This window comes from Pseudophryne corroboree, chromosome 11 (genome assembly GCF_028390025.1).
Source record: "Pseudophryne corroboree isolate aPseCor3 chromosome 11, aPseCor3.hap2, whole genome shotgun sequence".
In the NCBI taxonomy this organism is placed as follows: domain Eukaryota; kingdom Metazoa; phylum Chordata; class Amphibia; order Anura; family Myobatrachidae; genus Pseudophryne; species Pseudophryne corroboree.
Genome location: NC_086454.1, coordinates 24,132,318 through 24,152,305, shown reverse-complemented (window position 1 = coordinate 24,152,305; position 19,988 = coordinate 24,132,318). Strand labels below are relative to the sequence as shown.

Below are 19,988 nucleotides of genomic sequence, written 5' to 3'. Positions count from 1 at the left end.
ATACCTTCCTAAAACGGTTTCTATTCACTTGCCCTAGTGTTTTTCTTGTAAAATCCTGGAGCTGATTGAAATATGACCTTGTTACAATGTTAACTATGACTCCCTCTCCTAGCTTTTCTTGAAAATTTCTGCCCCTCGTGGCTGTATTTCAGCAATGCTATCTCCACCCAGCAAATAATCTGAAGCAATCGGTGCCCCTTCAGTGGGGGAGTGGCGCTTACAGAATTGAGACATTCTGGGAGTTCCTCTCTTATAGCATTGCCCGCAAAAGTCTTTTGTTTCCCGCTCTCAGTCTGCAATAGTCCTTCCTCATCTTTCTGAGCTTGCGCTGCCAATAATTGTTGGCATGTAGTTTAATTGTTAAACGCTACAAGCGGACTCTTAACTGAGTGGTATTGTGCGTGACTTTTTTGATCCAGAATAACATCACACATCTGAGTCGCCAGCCTTAAAGGTCAGGCTGGTTAGACTGCAGGTGTATGTTGTTTACTTGGTTCTATAAAGTGTCTGCAAATGCCCAGGCCTGTCACAGTGTTATTGCAGTATCACAATGCTGTATGGCAGGGCTGGCCAAACCGGTCCTCGAGATCTACCAACAGTTCATGTTTTCCAGGCCTCCTGGAGATCTGTAGAATTGTCAGTTAGGAATGAATGCAGCACATCTTAATTAGTAATGACTACACCTGTGCACCAGCTAGGTGGTCTGGAAAATGTGTACTGTTGGAAGATCTCGAGGACCGGTTTGGCCAGCCCTGCTGTATGGCTTTACAGTACTTAGCCCCGGAGAGATTAATACCTTATCCTATTGACTAAGTTTTATCTTCTATCACCTGTAAACTGTTATTGTCAATAAAACCTACTCTGGTTTGGAGTCAACGTGTGAACTAACCTCCTTGCTCACATCTGCTACGCACCTACCAAGTTACAGGCATCTGCCCACACCGGCTTCCATTGCTGACATTAACCCATTCATGACCTCTACCGTGCTACGTCAAGCAGTAGATGATGAAAGAAATGTCCCTTGTGTATAAATAAGGTTGTATCTCCATTTAAATTTGCCTAGTTTAGGTCTTGGACCCAATAGTCTCTATCCAGGTTCTGCTTATCGCATGCTAAATAAATATCCAGTTGTAATCTATAAACCCTTTGTCTCTCTTCGTGGGTTATCTCCTCTTTTTGATGGTGTGTTTTTTTTTGTCCTAGCCTAGACACAAGGACGATTCTCTAGATAAGGTTCCTCTTTCCTGGAGAAGAAAATTGCAGTTTGTTGTATAAACTGATTCAATATAAAGACTGATGAAGAATCAAATGGCTGCATTTCCTCCGAATCCTGTAACTCCTCCCGCATAGGCTCTATTTGACTAAACACGATGATAAATGGCTTTATAAATGCCGCACGTTGTACAGTTATTACATGCTATTTTCACAGCTGGAGCAAGTACTGGGATTTATGGACTCATTTATATCCCTCTAGTCTTAAAAAGCCTTCGTTTCAGTAAAAGCGCCCGTGTCCATTGGCATATTACCGATGTGTACGCACTCTGCTGAACGCTGCACTCACCGTGTGGCGTAAGGACGCAAACATACGGACAATGATTCCTGCGACAAATGGACACGCTGATAAATTGCTCAGTAACACTCGGCTGTTTTATTTTCGGTTTTTTTAAATAATCGGCCGAGTGAAAATAAATCATAGGGGCCCATTCTGGTGTTTCATGTTTATTCTCTGCGCCGTCTGTCATTTTCTCTGAGTTACTTTATGGTATCTCACAATTTTATTTTGTGTACAAGTAGAAATCAGACAGAAAATGCATTACATATCTAAGAGCAAACAAGACCTGGAGTCCCTGAACGTTAGCTGTGGCTCATGTTTTCCCATTATGGTGTGGAAAAGGAGAAAAATAGGCTGTTGGAAGCGCTGCATCACTGTATCGGTTTGTGTTGAACACGTGTTCTGTTTGTCACTTTGTGTTGCAGCATATGCTGTGTCTGTTACGGTTTGTCAGTTTATATGAACTAGAATTTGCATCGTTATGTCTGGGTATGGAACAGCAGTTCTACATGGGTGAGGTATACAGTCATTAGGGCAACCACTAATGGTCGACAGGGCCAGAAGGTCGACACATAAAAAGGTTGATTTGACAAAAGGTCGACATGTGAAATAGTCGACATGGCAAATGGTCGACACATACTTTTTTGTGTTTTGGGTGTCGTTTTCACAGTCTAGGCACGTGGAAGCCCAATTAATGCACCGCGTCTCCTTCAGGCAGGTTATTATTCCCAATCGTAGTTCACGTGGATGGTAAAGTATGAAAAAGTTGATCAAAATGCTAAAACCCCCAAAACTGTGTCGACCAGTTGTGTCGACTCTTTGAGCCTATCGACCATAAACACTGTCGACCTATTAACCACGTTGACCTTTTGTTTATGTCTACCTTTAGTGGTCGACCTAATGACTGTCGACCTTTTTCATGGCTGACCTAGTGCCCGTATACTGTTATGTCTATTGTCATTTTTCCCGGCTCTGTATGCGACTTACTTTCCGCCTATGGAAGTTGTCTTTATGCTTCAATAAAAAATGTATTCAAAAACAAACAAACTGGATCTCAAAAATAGTGCAAAAAAAACAACTAGGCAGATACGCAATACGTCATGAGGCATTATATAAGAATAAACTGACAACATATAATGCCAGCCCTCCAGCTCTTGTGGAACTGCACAGCCCAGCATGCCCTGCCACAGTTATAGCATGTACTAATAGCAATACTGTGGCTGGGAATGCTGGGATGTGTAGTTCCGCAGCAACAGGAAGGCCGCATGCTGTATATAGCTCTGTATTATGCCTTACAGTATGTCATTGATTCCGGCGCCCTAATAGAAAACCCCAGAAAAATACATTTGACTAAATGATTGTATGTCTGAGAGCTAAAGTGCCTCGTGCCTCAGTGAGGTCACTTGTTCCCAGGGAAATTATTAATTGACTGCTGGTTTATCCCACAGAATGATTGTATGTCTGAGAGCTAAAATGCCTCATGCCTCAGTGATGTCACTTGTTCCCAGGGAAATTATTCATTGACTGCTGGTTTATCCCACAGAATGATTGTGTGTCTGAGAGCTAAGGTGCCTCTTGCCTCAGTGATGTCACTTGTTCCCAGGGAAATTATTCATTGACTGCTGGTTTATCCCACAGAATGATTGTATATCTGAGAGCTAAGATGCCTCAGTGATGTCACTTGTTCCCAGGGAAATTATTCATTGACTGCTGGTTTATCCCACAGAATGATTGTATATCTGAGAGCTAAGGTGCCTCAGTGATGTCACTTGTTCCCAGGGAAATTATTAATTGACTGCTAGTTTATCCCACAGAATGATTGTTTGTCTGAGAGCTATGGTGCCTCATGCCTCAGTGATGTCACTTGTTCCCAGGGAAATTATTCATTGACTGCTGGTTTATCCCACAGAATGATTGTATATCTGAGAGCTAAGGTGCCTCAGTGATGTCACTTGTTCCCAGGGAAATTATTAATTGACTGCTAGTTTATCCCACAGAATGATTGTTTGTCTGAGAGCTATGGTGCCTCATGCCTCAGTGATGTCACTTATTCCCAGGGAAATTATTCATTGACTGCTGGTTTATCCCACAGAATGATTGTATATTTGAGAGCTAAGGTGCCTCGTGCCTCAGTGATGCCACTTGTTCCCAGAGAAATTATTCATTGACTGCTGGTTTATCCCACAGAATGATTATATGTCTGAGAGCTCAGGTGCCTCGTGCCTCAGTGATGTCACTTGTTCCCAGAGAAATTATTAATTGACTGCTGGTTTATCTCACAGAATGATTGCATGTAGTCAGGAACGTTAATTGCTGGGATAATTACCATTTGAGTTGGCTTCTGATTGGAGATTCTATGTACTAGTTTTCGTACCCACGGGTATGGTGACGTGTTCAATGCGTGTGTTTAAATCCCGGATAAAGAAAGGAGATGCTGGTAATCTCAGACGTAACGGGCTCAGTCCAACTAGGTGCGAGTCTGCGCATACCAGTTGTTTCATGAAACTCAGACTTCGCACAAATTCCAGTTACAAAAGTCAAATCGCGGTAGTCGCGTCCAAATTGCTTTACTAAATGTGTTCAGGGAGAAGTGCATGAAAAAGCGGGGAGACCTTCCTGCACCCCAAATAAGTGTTAACTTCATTAGCAGAATCCTATGTTAGTGGGCATAAGGAAAGCACTGGACGCTTTTAAAAGGTGTCAAATGGTTGATTTGTGCATTTTTTTAAAGTAAATTACGATTGTGTTAAATTACAAAAGAATGAAATGAAAAATGCAGTAAGCGGAGTAAAATGCTTTTGGGATCATTTGAGACAACTTTTCATTCTCTCAAAAAAATTATCAAAAGCAAGTCGTTTTGTGGTTAAATAAATTTAATTAAATTTGCCGTGCATAATGTAACGAAAAAGCTGACTTTGGGGTAATTTGTGGCTATATTTTTAAACCCCCCAAAATAACATATAATTATTGGCCCAGTTAATCTAAAGGAGAACTTCCAAATTCCTAATTTGTCTTTAGCGGGCATTAGCAAGAGGTTTTAAACCGGGATGCGGTTAGCATCGTGATGGATAGGATGCCGGCAGTTACTTGACCGACGTCGGAATCCTGACACCACTCTGGTGACCGATGTCAGAAGACCGCCGACATCCCAAAGGGAAGTGTCGGGGAGTATGCCAGAGCCCGGGGAGTGGAGGGGTTAGGGTTAGGCGCCAGGGGGGTTAGCCATTGCCGCCACCCCTGAGGGTCAGCCCTAGCCGCCACCCCTGAGGGTTAGCCATAGCCACCAACTCCGGAGGGTTAGGGTAGGGGATGGTGGGGGTTGTAATCTTCAAAGTCGTCATCCTGACTACTGAGATATTGTACGGAACCCTCTGCACCAAGTCCCTAAATGGATTGTCCCTAATGTCGGCAGGCAAGGAGACCTGTACACACCCAATCTGATGAGCGTTGCCCGTAGGGAAGCCAATCCCGGGCCATTTTTTCAATCCCGGGTATCGGGATTGAAAAATGGCCAATCCCGGGATTCCCGGGATACCCGGGATTGGCTTTTACCTAGGTCGCCGCCCCCTCGCCCCACCCCGCCCCGCACATATAACTCACCGGGGTCGGGAAACATCATGTGAATGCTGCTGGTGTCTCCCAGCAGCAGCTAACAGCGCAGCGTGACCTGTCACGCTGCGCTGGGGACCCGGAAGCAGGAAGCCGGGCAACGTTTGAGCGTCCTGTGGACGCTGAACGCTGATCCCTCAATCCCCGGGATTGGAGCTTCCAATCCCGGGATTGAATCCCGGCCATTTTTGGGCCTAAATCCCGGGATCCCGCCGACCCCGATCCCGATCCCGGGATTGGCCACCATAGTTGCCCGTGCAACCAACATTTGGTCATGGGAATCAGGACTCCTGCTCTGTCCACTTCTGTATAAACCCTCCTCTATCTGTGTGTGCAAATCAGGACAGTTGGGACTCGGGAGGTATGAGGTTGCCTGCAGGAACTGCTCAGTACAATGGAATATAGTTCCGTGGGAGCGTTTGTTAGTAGACTACACAAAGCTGCAGGGAGGAGAGAGAAACCCTTTCAGTACTCTGAGAGAACAAATATAACAACACCCGCCGTATACAGCCGCAGTACAGAAGGGAATTGTTCTATATTTATACAGTAGGTGGCTGTCGGCTGATCTGTTTGAGAATCTTTTTGTCTGCAGCCCAGTGATCTATCAGAGAAGTCCAGTAAACAGGAGCCAGTGTTTCCTAATTTATCTGCTAAGAAAGTATTTCAGTATAAAAGGTTCAGTAGTTGAAGCTACTGGTGTAATAATTAGAGATGAGCGCCTGAAATTTTTCGGGTTTTGGTTTTGGGTTCGGTTCCGCGGCCGTGTTTTGGGTTCGAACGCGTTTTGGCAAAACCTCACCGAATTTTTTTTGTCGGATTCGGGTGTGTTTTGGATTCGGGTGTTTTTTTCAAAAAACACTAAAAAACAGCTTAAATCATAGAATTTGGGGGTCATTTTGATCCCAAAGTATTATTAACCTCAAAAACCATAATTTACACTCATTTTCAGTCTATTCTGAATACCTCACACCTCACAATATTATTTTTAGTCCTAAAATTTGCACCGAGGTCGCTGTGTGAGTAAGATAAGCGACCCTAGTGGCCGACACAAACACCGGGCCCATCTAGGAGTGGCACTGCAGTGTCACGCAGGATGTCCCTTCCAAAAAACCCTCCCCAAACAGCTCATGACGCAAAGAAAAAAAGAGGCGCAATGAGGTAGCTGTGTGAGTAAGATTAGCGACCCTAGTGGCCGACACAAACACCGGGCCCATCTAGGAGTGGCACTGCAGTGTCACGCAGGATGTCCCTTCCAAAAAACCCTCCCCAATCAGCACATGATGCAAAGAAAAAGAAAAGAAAAAAGAGGTGCAAGATGGAATTGTCCTTGGGCCCTCCCACCCACCCTTATGTTGTATAAACAAAACAGGACATGCACACTTTAACCAACCCATCATTTCAGTGACAGGGTCTGCCACACGACTGTGACTGATATGACGGGTTGGTTTGGACCCCCCCCAAAAAAGAAGCAATTAATCTCTCCTTGCACAAACTGGCTCTACAGAGGCAAGATGTCCACCTCATCTTCACCCTCCGATATATCACCGTGTACATCCCCCTCCTCACAGATTATCAATTCGTCCCCACTGGAATCCACCATCTCAGCTCCCTGTGTACTTTGTGGAGGCAATTGCTGCTGGTCAATGTCTCCGCGGAGGAATTGATTATAATTCATTTTAATGAACATCATCTTCTCCACATTTTCTGGATGTAACCTCGTACGCCGATTGCTGACAAGGTGAGCGGCGGCACTAAACACTCTTTCGGAGTACACACTTGTGGGAGGGCAACTTAGGTAGAATAAAGCCAGTTTGTGCAAGGGCCTCCAAATTGCCTCTTTTTCCTGCCAGTATAAGTACGGACTGTGTGACGTGCCTACTTGGATGCGGTCACTCATATAATCCTCCACCATTCTATCAATGTTGAGAGAATCATATGCAGTGACAGTAGACGACATGTCCGTAATCGTTGTCAGGTCCTTCAGTCCGGACCAGATGTCAGCATCAGCAGTCGCTCCAGACTGCCCTGCATCACCGCCAGCGGGTGGGCTCGGAATTCTGAGCCTTTTCCTCGCACTCCCAGTTGCGGGAGAATGTGAAGGAGGAGATGTTGACAGGTCGCGTTCCGCTTGACTTGACAATTTTGTCACCAGCAGGTCTTTCAACCCCAGCAGACCTATGTCTGCCGGAAAGAGAGATCCAAGGTAGGCTTTAAATCTAGGATCGAGCACGGTGGCCAAAATGTAGTGCTCTGATTTCAACAGATTGACCACCCGTGAATCCTTGTTAAGCGAATTAAGGGCTGCATCCACAAGTCCCACATGCCTAGCGGAATCGCTCCCTTTTAGCTCCTTCTTCAATGCCTCCAGCTTCTTCTGCAAAAGCCTGATGAGGGGAATGACCTGACTCAGGCTGGCAGTGTCTGAACTGACTTCACGTGTGGCAAGTTCAAAGGGCATCAGAACCTTGCACAACGTTGAAATCATTCTCCACTGCACTTGAGACAGGTGCATTCCACCTACTATATCGTGCTCAATTGTATAGGCTTGAATGGCCTTTTGCTGCTCCTCCAACCTCTGAAGCATATAGAGGGTTGAATTCCACCTCGTTACCACTTCTTGCTTCAGATGATGGCAGGGCAGGTTCAGTAGTTTTTGGTGGTGCTCCAGTCTTCTGTACGTGGTGCCTGTACGCCGAAAGTGTCCCGCAATTTTTCTGGCCACCGACAGCATCTCTTGCACGCCCCTGTCGTTTTTAAAAAAATTCTGCACCACCAAATTCAAGGTATGTGCAAAACATGGGACGTGCTGGAATTTGCCCATATTTAATGCACACACAATATTGCTGGCGTTGTCCGATGCCACAAATCCACAGGAGAGTCCAATTGGGGTAAGCCATTCCGCGATGATCTTCCTCAGTTGCCGTAAGAGGTTTTCAGCTGTGTGCGTATTCTGGAAAGCGGTGATACAAAGCGTAGCCTGCCTAGGAAAGAGTTGGCGTTTGCGAGATGCTGCTACTGGTGCCGCCGCTGCTGTTCTTGCGGCGGGAGTCCATACATCTACCCAGTGGGCTGTCACAGTCATATAGTCCTGACCCTGCCCTGCTCCACTTGTCCACATGTCCGTGGTTAAGTGGACATTGGGTACAACTGCATTTTTTAGGACACTGGTGAGTCTTTTTCTGACGTCCGTGTACATTCTCGGTATCGCCTGCCTAGAGAAGTGGAACCTAGATGGTATTTGGTAACGGGGGCACACTGCCTCAATAAATTGTCTAGTTCCCTGTGAACTAACGGCGGATACCGGACGCACGTCTAACACCAACATAGTTGTCAAGGACTCAGTTATCCGCTTTGCAGTAGGATGACTGCTGTGATATTTCATCTTCCTCGCAAAGGACTGTTGAACAGTCAATTGCTTACTGGAAGTAGTACAAGTGGGCTTACGACTTCCCCTCTGGGATGACCATCGACTCCCAGCGGCAACAACAGCAGCGCCAGCAGCAGTAGGCGTTACACGCAAGGATGCATCGGAGGAATCCCAGGCAGGAGAGGACTCGTCAGAATTGCCAGTGACATGGCCTGCAGGACTATTGGCATTCCTGGGGAAGGAGGAAATTGACACTGAGGGAGTTGGTGGGGTGGTTTGCGTGAGCTTGGTTACAAGAGGAAGGGATTTACTGGTCAGTGGACTGCTTCCGCTGTCACCCAAAGTTTTTGAACTTGTCACTGACTTATTATGAATGCGCTGCAGGTGACGTATAAGGGAGGATGTTCCGAGGTGGTTAACGTCCTTACCCCTACTTATTACAGCTTGACAAAGGGAACACACGGCTTGACACCTGTTGTCCGCATTTCTGGTGAAATACCTCCACACCGAAGAGCTGATTTTTTTGGTATTTTCACCTGGCATGTCAACGGCCATATTCCTCCCACGGACAACAGGTGTCTCCCCGGGTGCCTGACTTAAACAAACCACCTCACCATCAGAATCCTCCTGGTCAATTTCCTCCCCAGCGCCAGCAACACCCATATCCTCCTCATCCTGGTGTACTTCAACACTGACATCTTCAATCTGACTATCAGGAACTGGACTGCGGGTGCTCCTTCCAGCACTTGCAGGGGGCGTGCAAATGGTGGAAGGCGCATGCTCTTCACGTCCAGTGTTGGGAAGGTCAGGCATCGCAACCGACACAATTGGACTCTCCTTGTGGATTTGGGATTTCGAAGAATGCACAGTTCTTTGCTGTGCTGCTTTTGCCAGCTTGAGTCTTTTCATTTTTCTAGCGAGAGGCTGAGTGCTTCCATCCTCATGTGAAGCTGAACCACTAGCCATGAACATAGGCCAGGGCCTCAGCCGTTCCTTGCCACTCCGTGTGGTAAATGGCATATTGGCAAGTTTACGCTTCTCCTCCGACAATTTTATTTTAGGTTTTGGAGTCCTTTTTTTACTGATATTTGGTGTTTTGGATTTGACATGCTCTGTACTATGACATTGGGCATCGGCCTTGGCAGACGACGTTGCTGGCATTTCATCGTCTCGGCCATGACTAGTGGCAGCAGCTTCAGCACGAGGTGGAAGTGGATCTTGATCTTTCCCTAATTTTGGAACCTCAACATTTTTGTTCTCCATATTTTAATAGGCACAACTAAAAGGCACCTCAGGTAAACAATGGAGATGGATGGATTGGATACTAGTATACAATTATGGACGGGCTGCCGAGTGCCGACACAGAGGTAGCCACAGCCGTGAACTACCGCACTGTACTGTGTCTGCTGCTAATATAGACTGGTTGATAAAGAGATAGTATACTCGTAACTAGTATGTATGTATAAAGAAAGAAAAAAAAACCACGGTTAGGTGGTATATACAATTATGGACGGGCTGCCGAGTGCCGACACAGAGGTAGCCACAGCCGTGAACTACCGCACTGTACTGTGTCTGCTGCTAATATATAGACTGGTTGATAAAGAGATAGTATACTCGTAACTAGTATGTATGTATAAAGAAAGAAAAAAAAACCACGGTTAGGTGGTATATACAATTATGGACGGGCTGCCGAGTGCCGACACAGAGGTAGCCACAGCCGTGAACTACCGCACTGTACTGTGTCTGCTGCTAATATATAGACTGGTTGATAAAGAGATAGTATACTCGTAACTAGTATGTATGTATAAAGAAAGAAAAAAAAAACCACGGTTAGGTGGTATATACAATTATGGACGGGCTGCCGAGTGCCGACACAGAGGTAGCCACAGCCGTGAACTACCGCACTGTACTGTGTCTGCTGCTAATATATAGACTGGTTGATAAAGAGATAGTATACTCGTAACTAGTATGTATGTATAAAGAAAGAAAAAAAAACCACGGTTAGGTGGTATATACAATTATGGACGGGCTGCCGAGTGCCGACACAGAGGTAGCCACAGCCGTGAACTACCGCACTGTACTGTGTCTGCTGCTAATATATAGACTGGTTGATAAAGAGATAGTATACTCGTAACTAGTATGTATGTATAAAGAAAGAAAAAAAAACCACGGTTAGGTGGTATATACAATTATGGACGGGCTGTCGAGTGCCGACACAGAGGTAGCCACAGCCGTGAACTACCGCACTGTACTGTGTCTGCTGCTAATATAGACTGGTTGATAAAGAGATAGTATACTACTAATATTATATATACTGGTGGTCAGGTCACTGGTCACTAGTCACACTGGCAGTGGCACTCCTGCAGCAAAAGTGTGCACTGTTTAATTTTAATATAATATTATGTACTCCTGGCTCCTGCTATAACCTATAACTGGCACTGCAGTAGTGCTCCCCAGTCTCCCCCACAATTATAAGCTGTGTGAGCTGAGCAGTCAGACAGATATATAATATATATAGATGATGCAGCACACTGGCCTGAGCCTGAGCAGTGCACACAGATATGGTATGTGACTGACTGAGTCACTGTGTGTATCGCTTTTTTCAGGCAGAGAACGGATATATTAAATAAACTGCACTGTGTGTCTGGTGGTCACTCACTATATAATATATTATGTACTCCTGGCTCCTGCTATAACCTATAACTGGCACTGCAGTAGTGCTCCCCAGTCTCCCCCACAATTATAAGCTGTGTGAGCTGAGCAGTCAGACAGATATATATAATATTATATATAGATAATAGATGATGCAGCACACTGGCCTGAGCCTGAGCAGTGCACACAGATATGGTATGTGACTGAGTCACTGTGTGCTGTGTATCGCTTTTTTCAGGCAGAGAACGGATTATAAATAAAACTGGTGGTCACTATCAGCAAAACTCTGCACTGTACTGAGTACTCCTAATGCTCCCCAAAATTAGTAAATCAAGTGTCTCTCTAATCTATTCTAAACGGAGAGGACGCCAGCCACGTCCTCTCCCTATCAATCTCAATGCACGTGTGAAAATGGCGGCGACGCGCGGCTCCTTATATAGAATCCGAGTCTCGCGATAGAATCCGAGCCTCGCGAGAATCCGACAGCGTCATGATGACGTTCGGGCGCGCTCGGGTTAACCGAGCAAGGCGGGAAGATCCGAGTCGCTCGGACCCGTGAAAAAAAACATGAAGTTCTGGCGGGTTCGGTTTCAGAGAAACCGAACCCGCTCATCTCTAGTAATAATTACTTAATCACTAAGTCAGATCTTTTCATTGGCAGCAACTACATCTATCAGATAACTTAGGCCTCTGCGTTCTGCCCAGTGGGTACCCAGGGGCCCGGATTGCCCGTTGTTAGGCTGGAGGGGAGTCGTGGGCAAGATGGAGTCTTTATCAGGCGCTGGTTCCAACTACTGTACATACTCTGACATCTTCACAATCGCATAAATTTGTCCTGCTATATATCGAGATATATATATATATATATATATATATATATATATATATATATATATATATATATATATATATATATAGAGAACAAGGTGAGAGGCACTCCGCGGTCTTGTATAAATAAACAAGCAGATACCACAAGTGGCAAAGCCACTTGTGGTATCTGCTTGTTTATTTATACAAGACCGCGGAGTGCCTCTCACCTTGTTCTCTACGTCATTTCTGGAGCTGAGCACCTGCGGCAGTTGAGTCTGGGAAAGTGGAGTGCCTGTCTTTTTCCTATATATATATATATATATATATATATATATATATATATATATATATATATATATATATATATATATATATATATATATATATAAAACATATCAAGACCTTTCTATCAAATGGAGAAAAACCTCTTCACCATTTACAGTGGAGATACGGCTTCTCACTATTTATCAAAGGATTACCTGCCAGGGAATAGACTCACCGTGACGCGGTGAGGGAAAGCACTAAGAACGGCGGAGGTGCGGTGTCTTCGGCAATCCTTTGTTTCTTGCATTTGAATGGTTAAGGTTTTTTTTTGTTTAATTCAGATTTTAGATTTTGTAAAGATTTAGTGATTTATTTAAAAAATGTTGTCTCCCCCCCCCCCCCCCCCCTATCAAAACCGGGTCCAAGCTTTAAGATTCATGGCACATGTGACTGTCCCCGGAGACGGGGCTGGTGAAGTGGTAAATTAACCCTTACCACTCCGGGCCTGTATTACCCCGGCGATATTGTATTAATGCATTACAGCAATGGGTGATATTATGTCGCCGTTTTGATTGACAGCAGACACCAGCCCTGATACCGAGCGCTAACAGACACGACACTGACTCATTTATTAATCTCTGGTCTGGCCTGGAAAGTGCTAAATTACCCATAAACTCGTGCACGTCTCTCTCCCCTGCCGTAATGTACACTGAGGACTTTAATGGATGTTGTGATGTTTGTATATTGAGTGTTAGAATTTCCCAGAAACTATTAACTCACATGTGTGACCATAATGACGTCGCCGTTCCATCACTTTCTCCAGTGCACATTATGAGTAATTGGATTTTATTCCGGATGTGAAGGTTAAATAATCTATATACTCGGAATATGTGATGCACTGTAATAAAAAACATATACACAATGGAGACAGCCGCTGTCGGTGGCACTGAGAGAGAGGGCTTGGAGGCTGCGGTCTACCTGTGATAGCTCCACTTTACCTGGGAATGAAGACTGAGCCTGGAATAGAGGATGACGGGGAGCTGACATGTCAGCGGTGACAGCCAGCGTTCGAGAGTCTCAGGAGCTGTCTATATAATGTTGCATTAATCAGTTAGAATAGACAGTGTCAGAACTGCAGACAATATGTTCTGTAATGTAATAAATAACCCACAGTGGAAATGTTCCATCTTTACACCTTCCCATCCTTCTCATACAGTATATCAATATAAAATTTGGGCCAGTTAGTGCCCCCTGGGCCAGAGGCAAGTGGCCAGGATGTCTAATGGCTGATCCAGCTACGGGCACAACTAGCTTTATAGGATATTGCAAGAATCAGAGTCATTTAATCAGTGTGATTGAGTTGAGACAGGGGTGTAGATAGAGGGCAAGTTTTTGGGATGTTCCATCAGATATACTATAGCAGCGTGGTTTTTGCATAAGTTGGCGGAGTTGAGTTTCATCTTGACTGTCTCATGGCCTCATACTGGGGAAGTCTCTGCTGTGAAATCTGTGTGCGGGATCACAATAAGGGTTCCGTCTCCCTGACACATTTCATTAACACGACAGATGACCTCATTACACGGTGTAGCGTCATGTTGAACAACAAAGGTGATTTTTATGGTTTCCATTAGATTGAATATTTGGCAACTAATTCTTCACGACGACGGATCGTTCCCGGAGTCTGACTACTTTCTTGTTCTGTTGCAGGATCTATGAGCGAGTGATCGATCCGCCAGAGACCAACCTGTCGCCAGGGAGCAGCGTATGGCTCGGACAGCGCAATAGGAAACATGGCTTCTTTAAGGTAATCCCGTAGCCGGCAGACCGGCACCTTTCCTTTCTGGCGAGAGACTAGGCAATTTTATCATATAGAAAGAATCGGAGGAGAGGACAGTATGAGGAACACAAAACACTTACAGGCATATGTATTAAGCCTGGAGAAGTGATAAAGCGGTGATAGTGGAAGGTGGTAACGCACCAGCAGCTCCTATCAATTTACATATTGGAACTGATTGGCTGGTGCATTATCACCTTGCACTTCTCACTGCTTTATCACTTCTCCAGGCTTAATACATATGTCCCATGGTGTGATAAGAAGTGGGAAGCCGTTCATGGATACATTTCCGGTAACTGTTACTGCACAAGCCCTATTGGTTATCCGATGACTAATCCCAGAAGGGATCCGGTCTCTAGGTCGACAGTAACTAGGTCGATACTATCTAGGTCGACCACTATTGGTCGACAGTAACTAGGTCGACAGAGTGTCTAGGTCGACATGTGCTAGGTCGACAGGTCAAAAGGTCGACATGAGTTTTTCACAATATTTTTTTCTTTTTTTTAACCTTTTCATACTTAACGATCCACGCGGACTACCATTGGAACGGTAGTCTGCCCGAAGCATGGCGAGCGAACACGGTGCACTAATTGGGGTTCCCGGTCACTCTACGAAGAAAACTACACCAAAACCCCCCAAAAAAACTCATGTCGACCTTTTGATCTGTCGACTAGACCCTGCCGACCTAGTTACTGTTGACCAATAGTTGTCAACCTAGACACTGTCGACCTAGTTACTATCTACCTTCCATACTACACCCGTCCCAGAGGATTGATCAAGGCCTGACACTGATCTAAAGAGGACAGGGGGGGACAGAGGATTCAGTATTTATGAACCGTAACATTCAATGGTAACAGTATTGTACAGGTTGAGTATCCCTTATCCAAAATGCTTGGGACCAGAGGTATTTTGGATATCGGATGTTTCCGTATTTTGGAATAATTGCATTCCATAATGAGATATCATGGTGATGGGACCTAAATCTAAGCACATTCTGTATTTATGTTTCATATACACCTTATACACAGCCTGAAGGTCATTTAATACAATATTTTTAATAACTGTGTGTATTAAACAAAGTTTGTGTACATTGAGCCATCAGAAAACAAAGGTTTCACTATCTCACTCTCACGCAAAAAAGTCCGTATTTCGGAATATTCCGTATTTCGGAATATTTGGATATGGGATACTCAACCTGTAGTAGCTTTCACAAGTGTCCCTTCCTAAGGGAATCCTTCCAGTTCTGTACTGTATACCTCCCGCAGATCCCCAGTGCAGGTCTGCGCCATGTGTAATATTTCGCTATTACCTGTTAGGTGTCATTCATGCCTGTATGTATGTACAGTATATATTTATGTATGTGATACTGGATAATACTGATGACAATTGTCAAATGGTATAATAACAGAGGGTGAATCGGTTACTAAATGGTGATATTTATTTGATTGGAAGATTGTTATAATGTATATGGGCATATTTGTTAATTATTGGCATCTGGACCCGATAATGAAAATGTCTCATCACCACTTTTAGTGGCAAATAAAAATGAAGAGGGTACCGATAAGAGCCCATCCCCATAATGTGTTAGGAGTGGAGTGATTGCTGATGCGATGATGTCACTTTTCCATCAGGAATACTGCGCGGAGTGTGTCAGGGAGAGATCCTAAAGATCCTCTCCTGGTACCTTTTGCGGACTATGGGGGTAATTCCGAGTTGATCGCAGCAGGAAATTTTTTAGCAGTTGGGCAAAACCATGTGCACTGCAGGGGGGGCAGATATAACATGTGCAGAGAGAGTTAGATTTGGGTGGGTTATTTTGTTTCTGTGCAGGGTAAATACTGGCTGCTTTATTTTTACACTGCAATTTAGATTGCAGATTGAACACACCCCACCCAAATCTAACTCTCTCTGCACATGTTATATCTTCCCCCCCCCCCCTGCAGTGCACATGGTTTTGTCCAACTGCTAACAAACTTCCTGCTGCGATCAACTTGGAATTACCCCCTATAGCCTCTAGACTACAGCAGCTAATGCCATCAGCTACCAGGGCCTGGAAAATTCTGTAATTAAGCAGCCCCGATCGTAAATGGGGGATCACTACGGATTTCACCAGTATCAGCTGGGTCCTCCGTAAATACAGCCATGGGATTCTTGCCATTTGGGACATTCCTTTGATAAATAGGCCCCTAAGATTTCTCTCAGAAAATAAGAATGGTCTGTATCATCAGCTGCAATAAAGTAAAGTTACGGTTTACTGTAGTTATTTTAATAATCATACATGACATATGTAGAGGGGTAGAACATCATGGTTATATCATCCTGGGACAGTGCAGAAACCAGAATGTACGTGATTGGCTTGTAGTTTCCTAGGTAACAGATGTTCTATACTGGCTGCTGCTATGAACACCGGCTAATTACTATCCATTTTATACTGGCTTTATACTGAAGTGACATTTATGTATGGGAGTGGTTGTTACCTGTCTGATATACCATTTCTGCTATCTCGATCATTGTATATTAGCGCAAGCTTTGTTAGAATGTTATTTATCCCCTGTGAGTGTGAGCTCAGGTCATCATGTCCTTTTTTCAGTGCAGTGCCTATGAATTGCATATACTGTATTACAACTTTCTATTTGTACAGCGTTCTAGAATAGGTTATAGGATAACCTATTCTGTCAGCCAAAAGTAGTGATTATGGTGGTCATTCTGAGTTGATCGCTCGCTAGCTGTTTTCAGCAGCCGTGCAAACGCTATGCCGCCTCCCACTGGGAGTGTATTTTATCTTAGCAGAAGTGCGAACGAAGGGATCGCAGAGCGGCGGCAACATTTTTTTGTGCAGTTTCTGAGTAGCTCCAGACCTACCTCAGCGCTTGCGATCACTTCAGACCATTCAGTTCCGGATTTGACGTCACAAACACGCCCTGCGTTCGCCCAGCCACGCCTGCGTTTTTCCTGGCACGCCTGCGTTTTTTCGAACACTCCCTGGAAACGATCAGTTGGCACCCAGAAACGCCCACTTCATGTCAATCACTCTGCGGCCAGCAGTGCGACTGAAATGCTTTGCTAGACCTTGTGTAAAAATACATCGGCCGTTGTGAAAGTACGTCACGCGTGCGCACTGCTCCGCATGCGCAGAAGTGCCGGTTTTTACCTTAATCGCAGCGCAGCGAACATTTTTAGCTAGCGATCAACTCGGAGTGACCCCCTATGTCCCTACACAACGGCTTTCCCGTACACGCCACGGTCTCTCGCATGGAGCAGTAGTTGGTGCTGACACTAGGGCAGCTGCTTATTCTCTCCTGGTGTCCACAACATGGGAAGGGAAGGTGCCAGTAGCCCAGTGTTAGTTTCTTATGGGTCTATGTACTAAGCTTTGAAGAGAGATAAAGGGGTATATTCTTGAAGCAGTGAAAAGTGTGGAGAAGTTGCCCATGGCAACCAATCAGCTGCTCTGTACAATTGTGTAGTATGTAAATTATAAATGTTACTTCAATGCTGATTGGTTGCCATGGCCGACTTCTCCACTGGCTCACTTCTCCACACTTTTCACTGCTTTATGAATAGACCCCAAAGTACCAGCCAATCAGCTCCTAACTGCCATGTCACAGGCTGGGTTTGAAAATTGACAGGAGCTTATTGGCTGGTACTTTATCTCCATCCACTATCTCTCTCCAAGGATTAGTAAATACACCCTGAAGACTCCATGCAGCACTTATGGGGGCAAGAGCCTTCCAAATACGAGGTTAGCGGACATGGAACATTGGGAGCTCCGATAGATGGGGTGTAGGGGATTCCTTTGCTTCCCATTTAATGATTTCTAAATACCAAAGAACTCACCTGTAAATCTTTAATAGTTTCCAAAAATCGTCATAGCTGGTGATTTCTCTTGCGTCCTAGGGGATACTGTGAATCCATTTAGTACCATGGGGTATAGACGGGTCAACTAGGAGCCATGGGCACTATAGAAGTTTGAATGTGCGTGCTGGCTCCTCCCCTCTATGCCCCTCCTACAAGACTCAGTTTAGAAAATGTGCCCAGAGGAGCCGGTCACGTCTCTGGAAGCTCCTGAAGAGTGTTCTGCATTTATTTTCTAATTTTATTTTCAGGCAGGACTGGATGGCACCAGCCTGCCTGCTTCGTGGGACTTAGTGGGGTTGCCCCCCTCACCCCCCCCCAAGGGTTAATGGTCCCGCTCCCCGCTGACAGGACGCTAGCTCCTGAGGGAACGATTAGCAAGCCCCACCACGGCGAGCGTACATTCCTGCAGCACGCCACCACCCCTAACAGAGTCAGAAGATAGAAGAGTGGTGAGTACTAAGCCGGCGTTCCGGTTAGCGGGTCGACGGCCATTATGGCGGCATGAGGGAACGGGGAGACACGGCTTCTACGCGGGGCGGACTATCTACATTATACTACATGTATCTTAATGACTAATGAACAAAAACGTGCAAAATGTGCTTTCATGATTAGACTGGCTTTCTGTAGCGGCCCTTTAATGGTAATTAGAAAAAATTGGTTGCACTGACGTGAGATGGGGTAAGTCCATCTATACGTTTCTGCAATGTTTAATTTAGCTGTAGATATATCCGCGCTCACTGCACGATAAGATTTATTAACATGGACGAAGTCCGGTCTCTGTTATATGCCATCTGTGTAAGCATCAAGGCCACACCTTGGGGCAGATGGGGGGGATTCGCATCAAAACATCATTCCTTAGAGTTAAGTGGTCATGTGATGGAAACGTTTGTTGCAAAATTGTCATGAATTCCCACTACGAAGACCGCCGGATTCTCTTTCAGTTTCCCCCTTAATGTATTCCATACAGAACCGATGAGAAAAGGCTTTCTGCGTTCCCGTCATGCAGATGAAATATCAAATAGTTCCTGTGTTTCCTATTTTCAGGCCCCCCCCCCCCCCATCGCCCCGCGTGTCTGCTAAAGCGTATGAGTTATCGGGGCAAAGCAGAATTGATGACACATTTTATAGAGCACATGTGTGGTTGTTTTACCTCCTGTGCTTCCATCACTTACAGATGGTGAACATATGTCAATCGTCACCAAGTGTCGCACATTTCCTCCTTCCCCATACTTGGATCTGTATTTTATTCCTCGTGCAGTTCGGTCTGCTTACTGAATGCTGGAAAATTAATATATTGACTCATTAGCAATTTAGAAGCAGCTGGATACTCCCTAATCTGCTAGTTACACGGAAAAAAAATTGGAATTCAATGGCAAAAAAATAGAATTTGATGGCAAAAAAATAAAGTGGTGGCCCATCTGGGCGGCCCATTGTAAATGCCTATTTCACTTGTTTTTTATCTGTCTTTTTAAGATGTAAATAAAATATCACAGAAGTCTACATCTGTCTTGTACTTGTCCCTTGCATTCTGAATAGGCGCCGAGCAATAGTTTTGTTTCCAGTGATGTGTCAGTGAGGACAGGGGCAGTGACATGTGAGGAGGGGAATGGTGGCAGTGGGAAGCCACAGACTGAGAGTTATACAGTTGGAGGAGCAGGTTCCCCAGCAGTACAGAGTATATCAGGAGATGAGTGATGTGTCAGTGAGGACAGGGCTGCATGTGACGGGGGCAGTGACATGATGTGAGGAGGAGAATGGAGGCAGCGGAAAGCCACATACTGTGAGTTATATAGTGGGAGGAGCAGGGTCTCGCAGCAGCACAGAGTATATCAGGAGATGAGTGATGTGTCAGTGAGGACAGGGCTGCATGTGACAGGGTAGTGACATGATGTGAGAAGGGGAATGAAGGCAGCATGAAGACCCAGAAGCACAGAGTATATCAGGAGATGAGTGATGAGTCAGTGAGGACAGGGCTGCATGTGACAGGGGCAGTGACATGATGTGAGGAAGGGAATGGAGACAGCAGGAAGCCACAGACTGAG

The 19,988-nt window shown here is 45.2% G+C and overlaps 1 protein-coding gene across 3 annotated transcripts in view; it reads left to right on the top strand.

Annotated features, from left to right (window-relative positions):
* Positions 1–19,988, top strand: part of NELL1 (neural EGFL like 1) — a 1,344,875-nt gene that overhangs the window by 360,783 nt on the left and 964,104 nt on the right. For all 3 annotated transcript variants that reach the window (XM_063946373.1, XM_063946374.1, XM_063946375.1), the window contains exon 5: positions 13,962–14,058. In XM_063946373.1, coding sequence (XP_063802443.1) covers positions 13,962–14,058 — 97 coding nt within the window. The remainder of the gene's footprint in view (positions 1–13,961; positions 14,059–19,988) is intronic.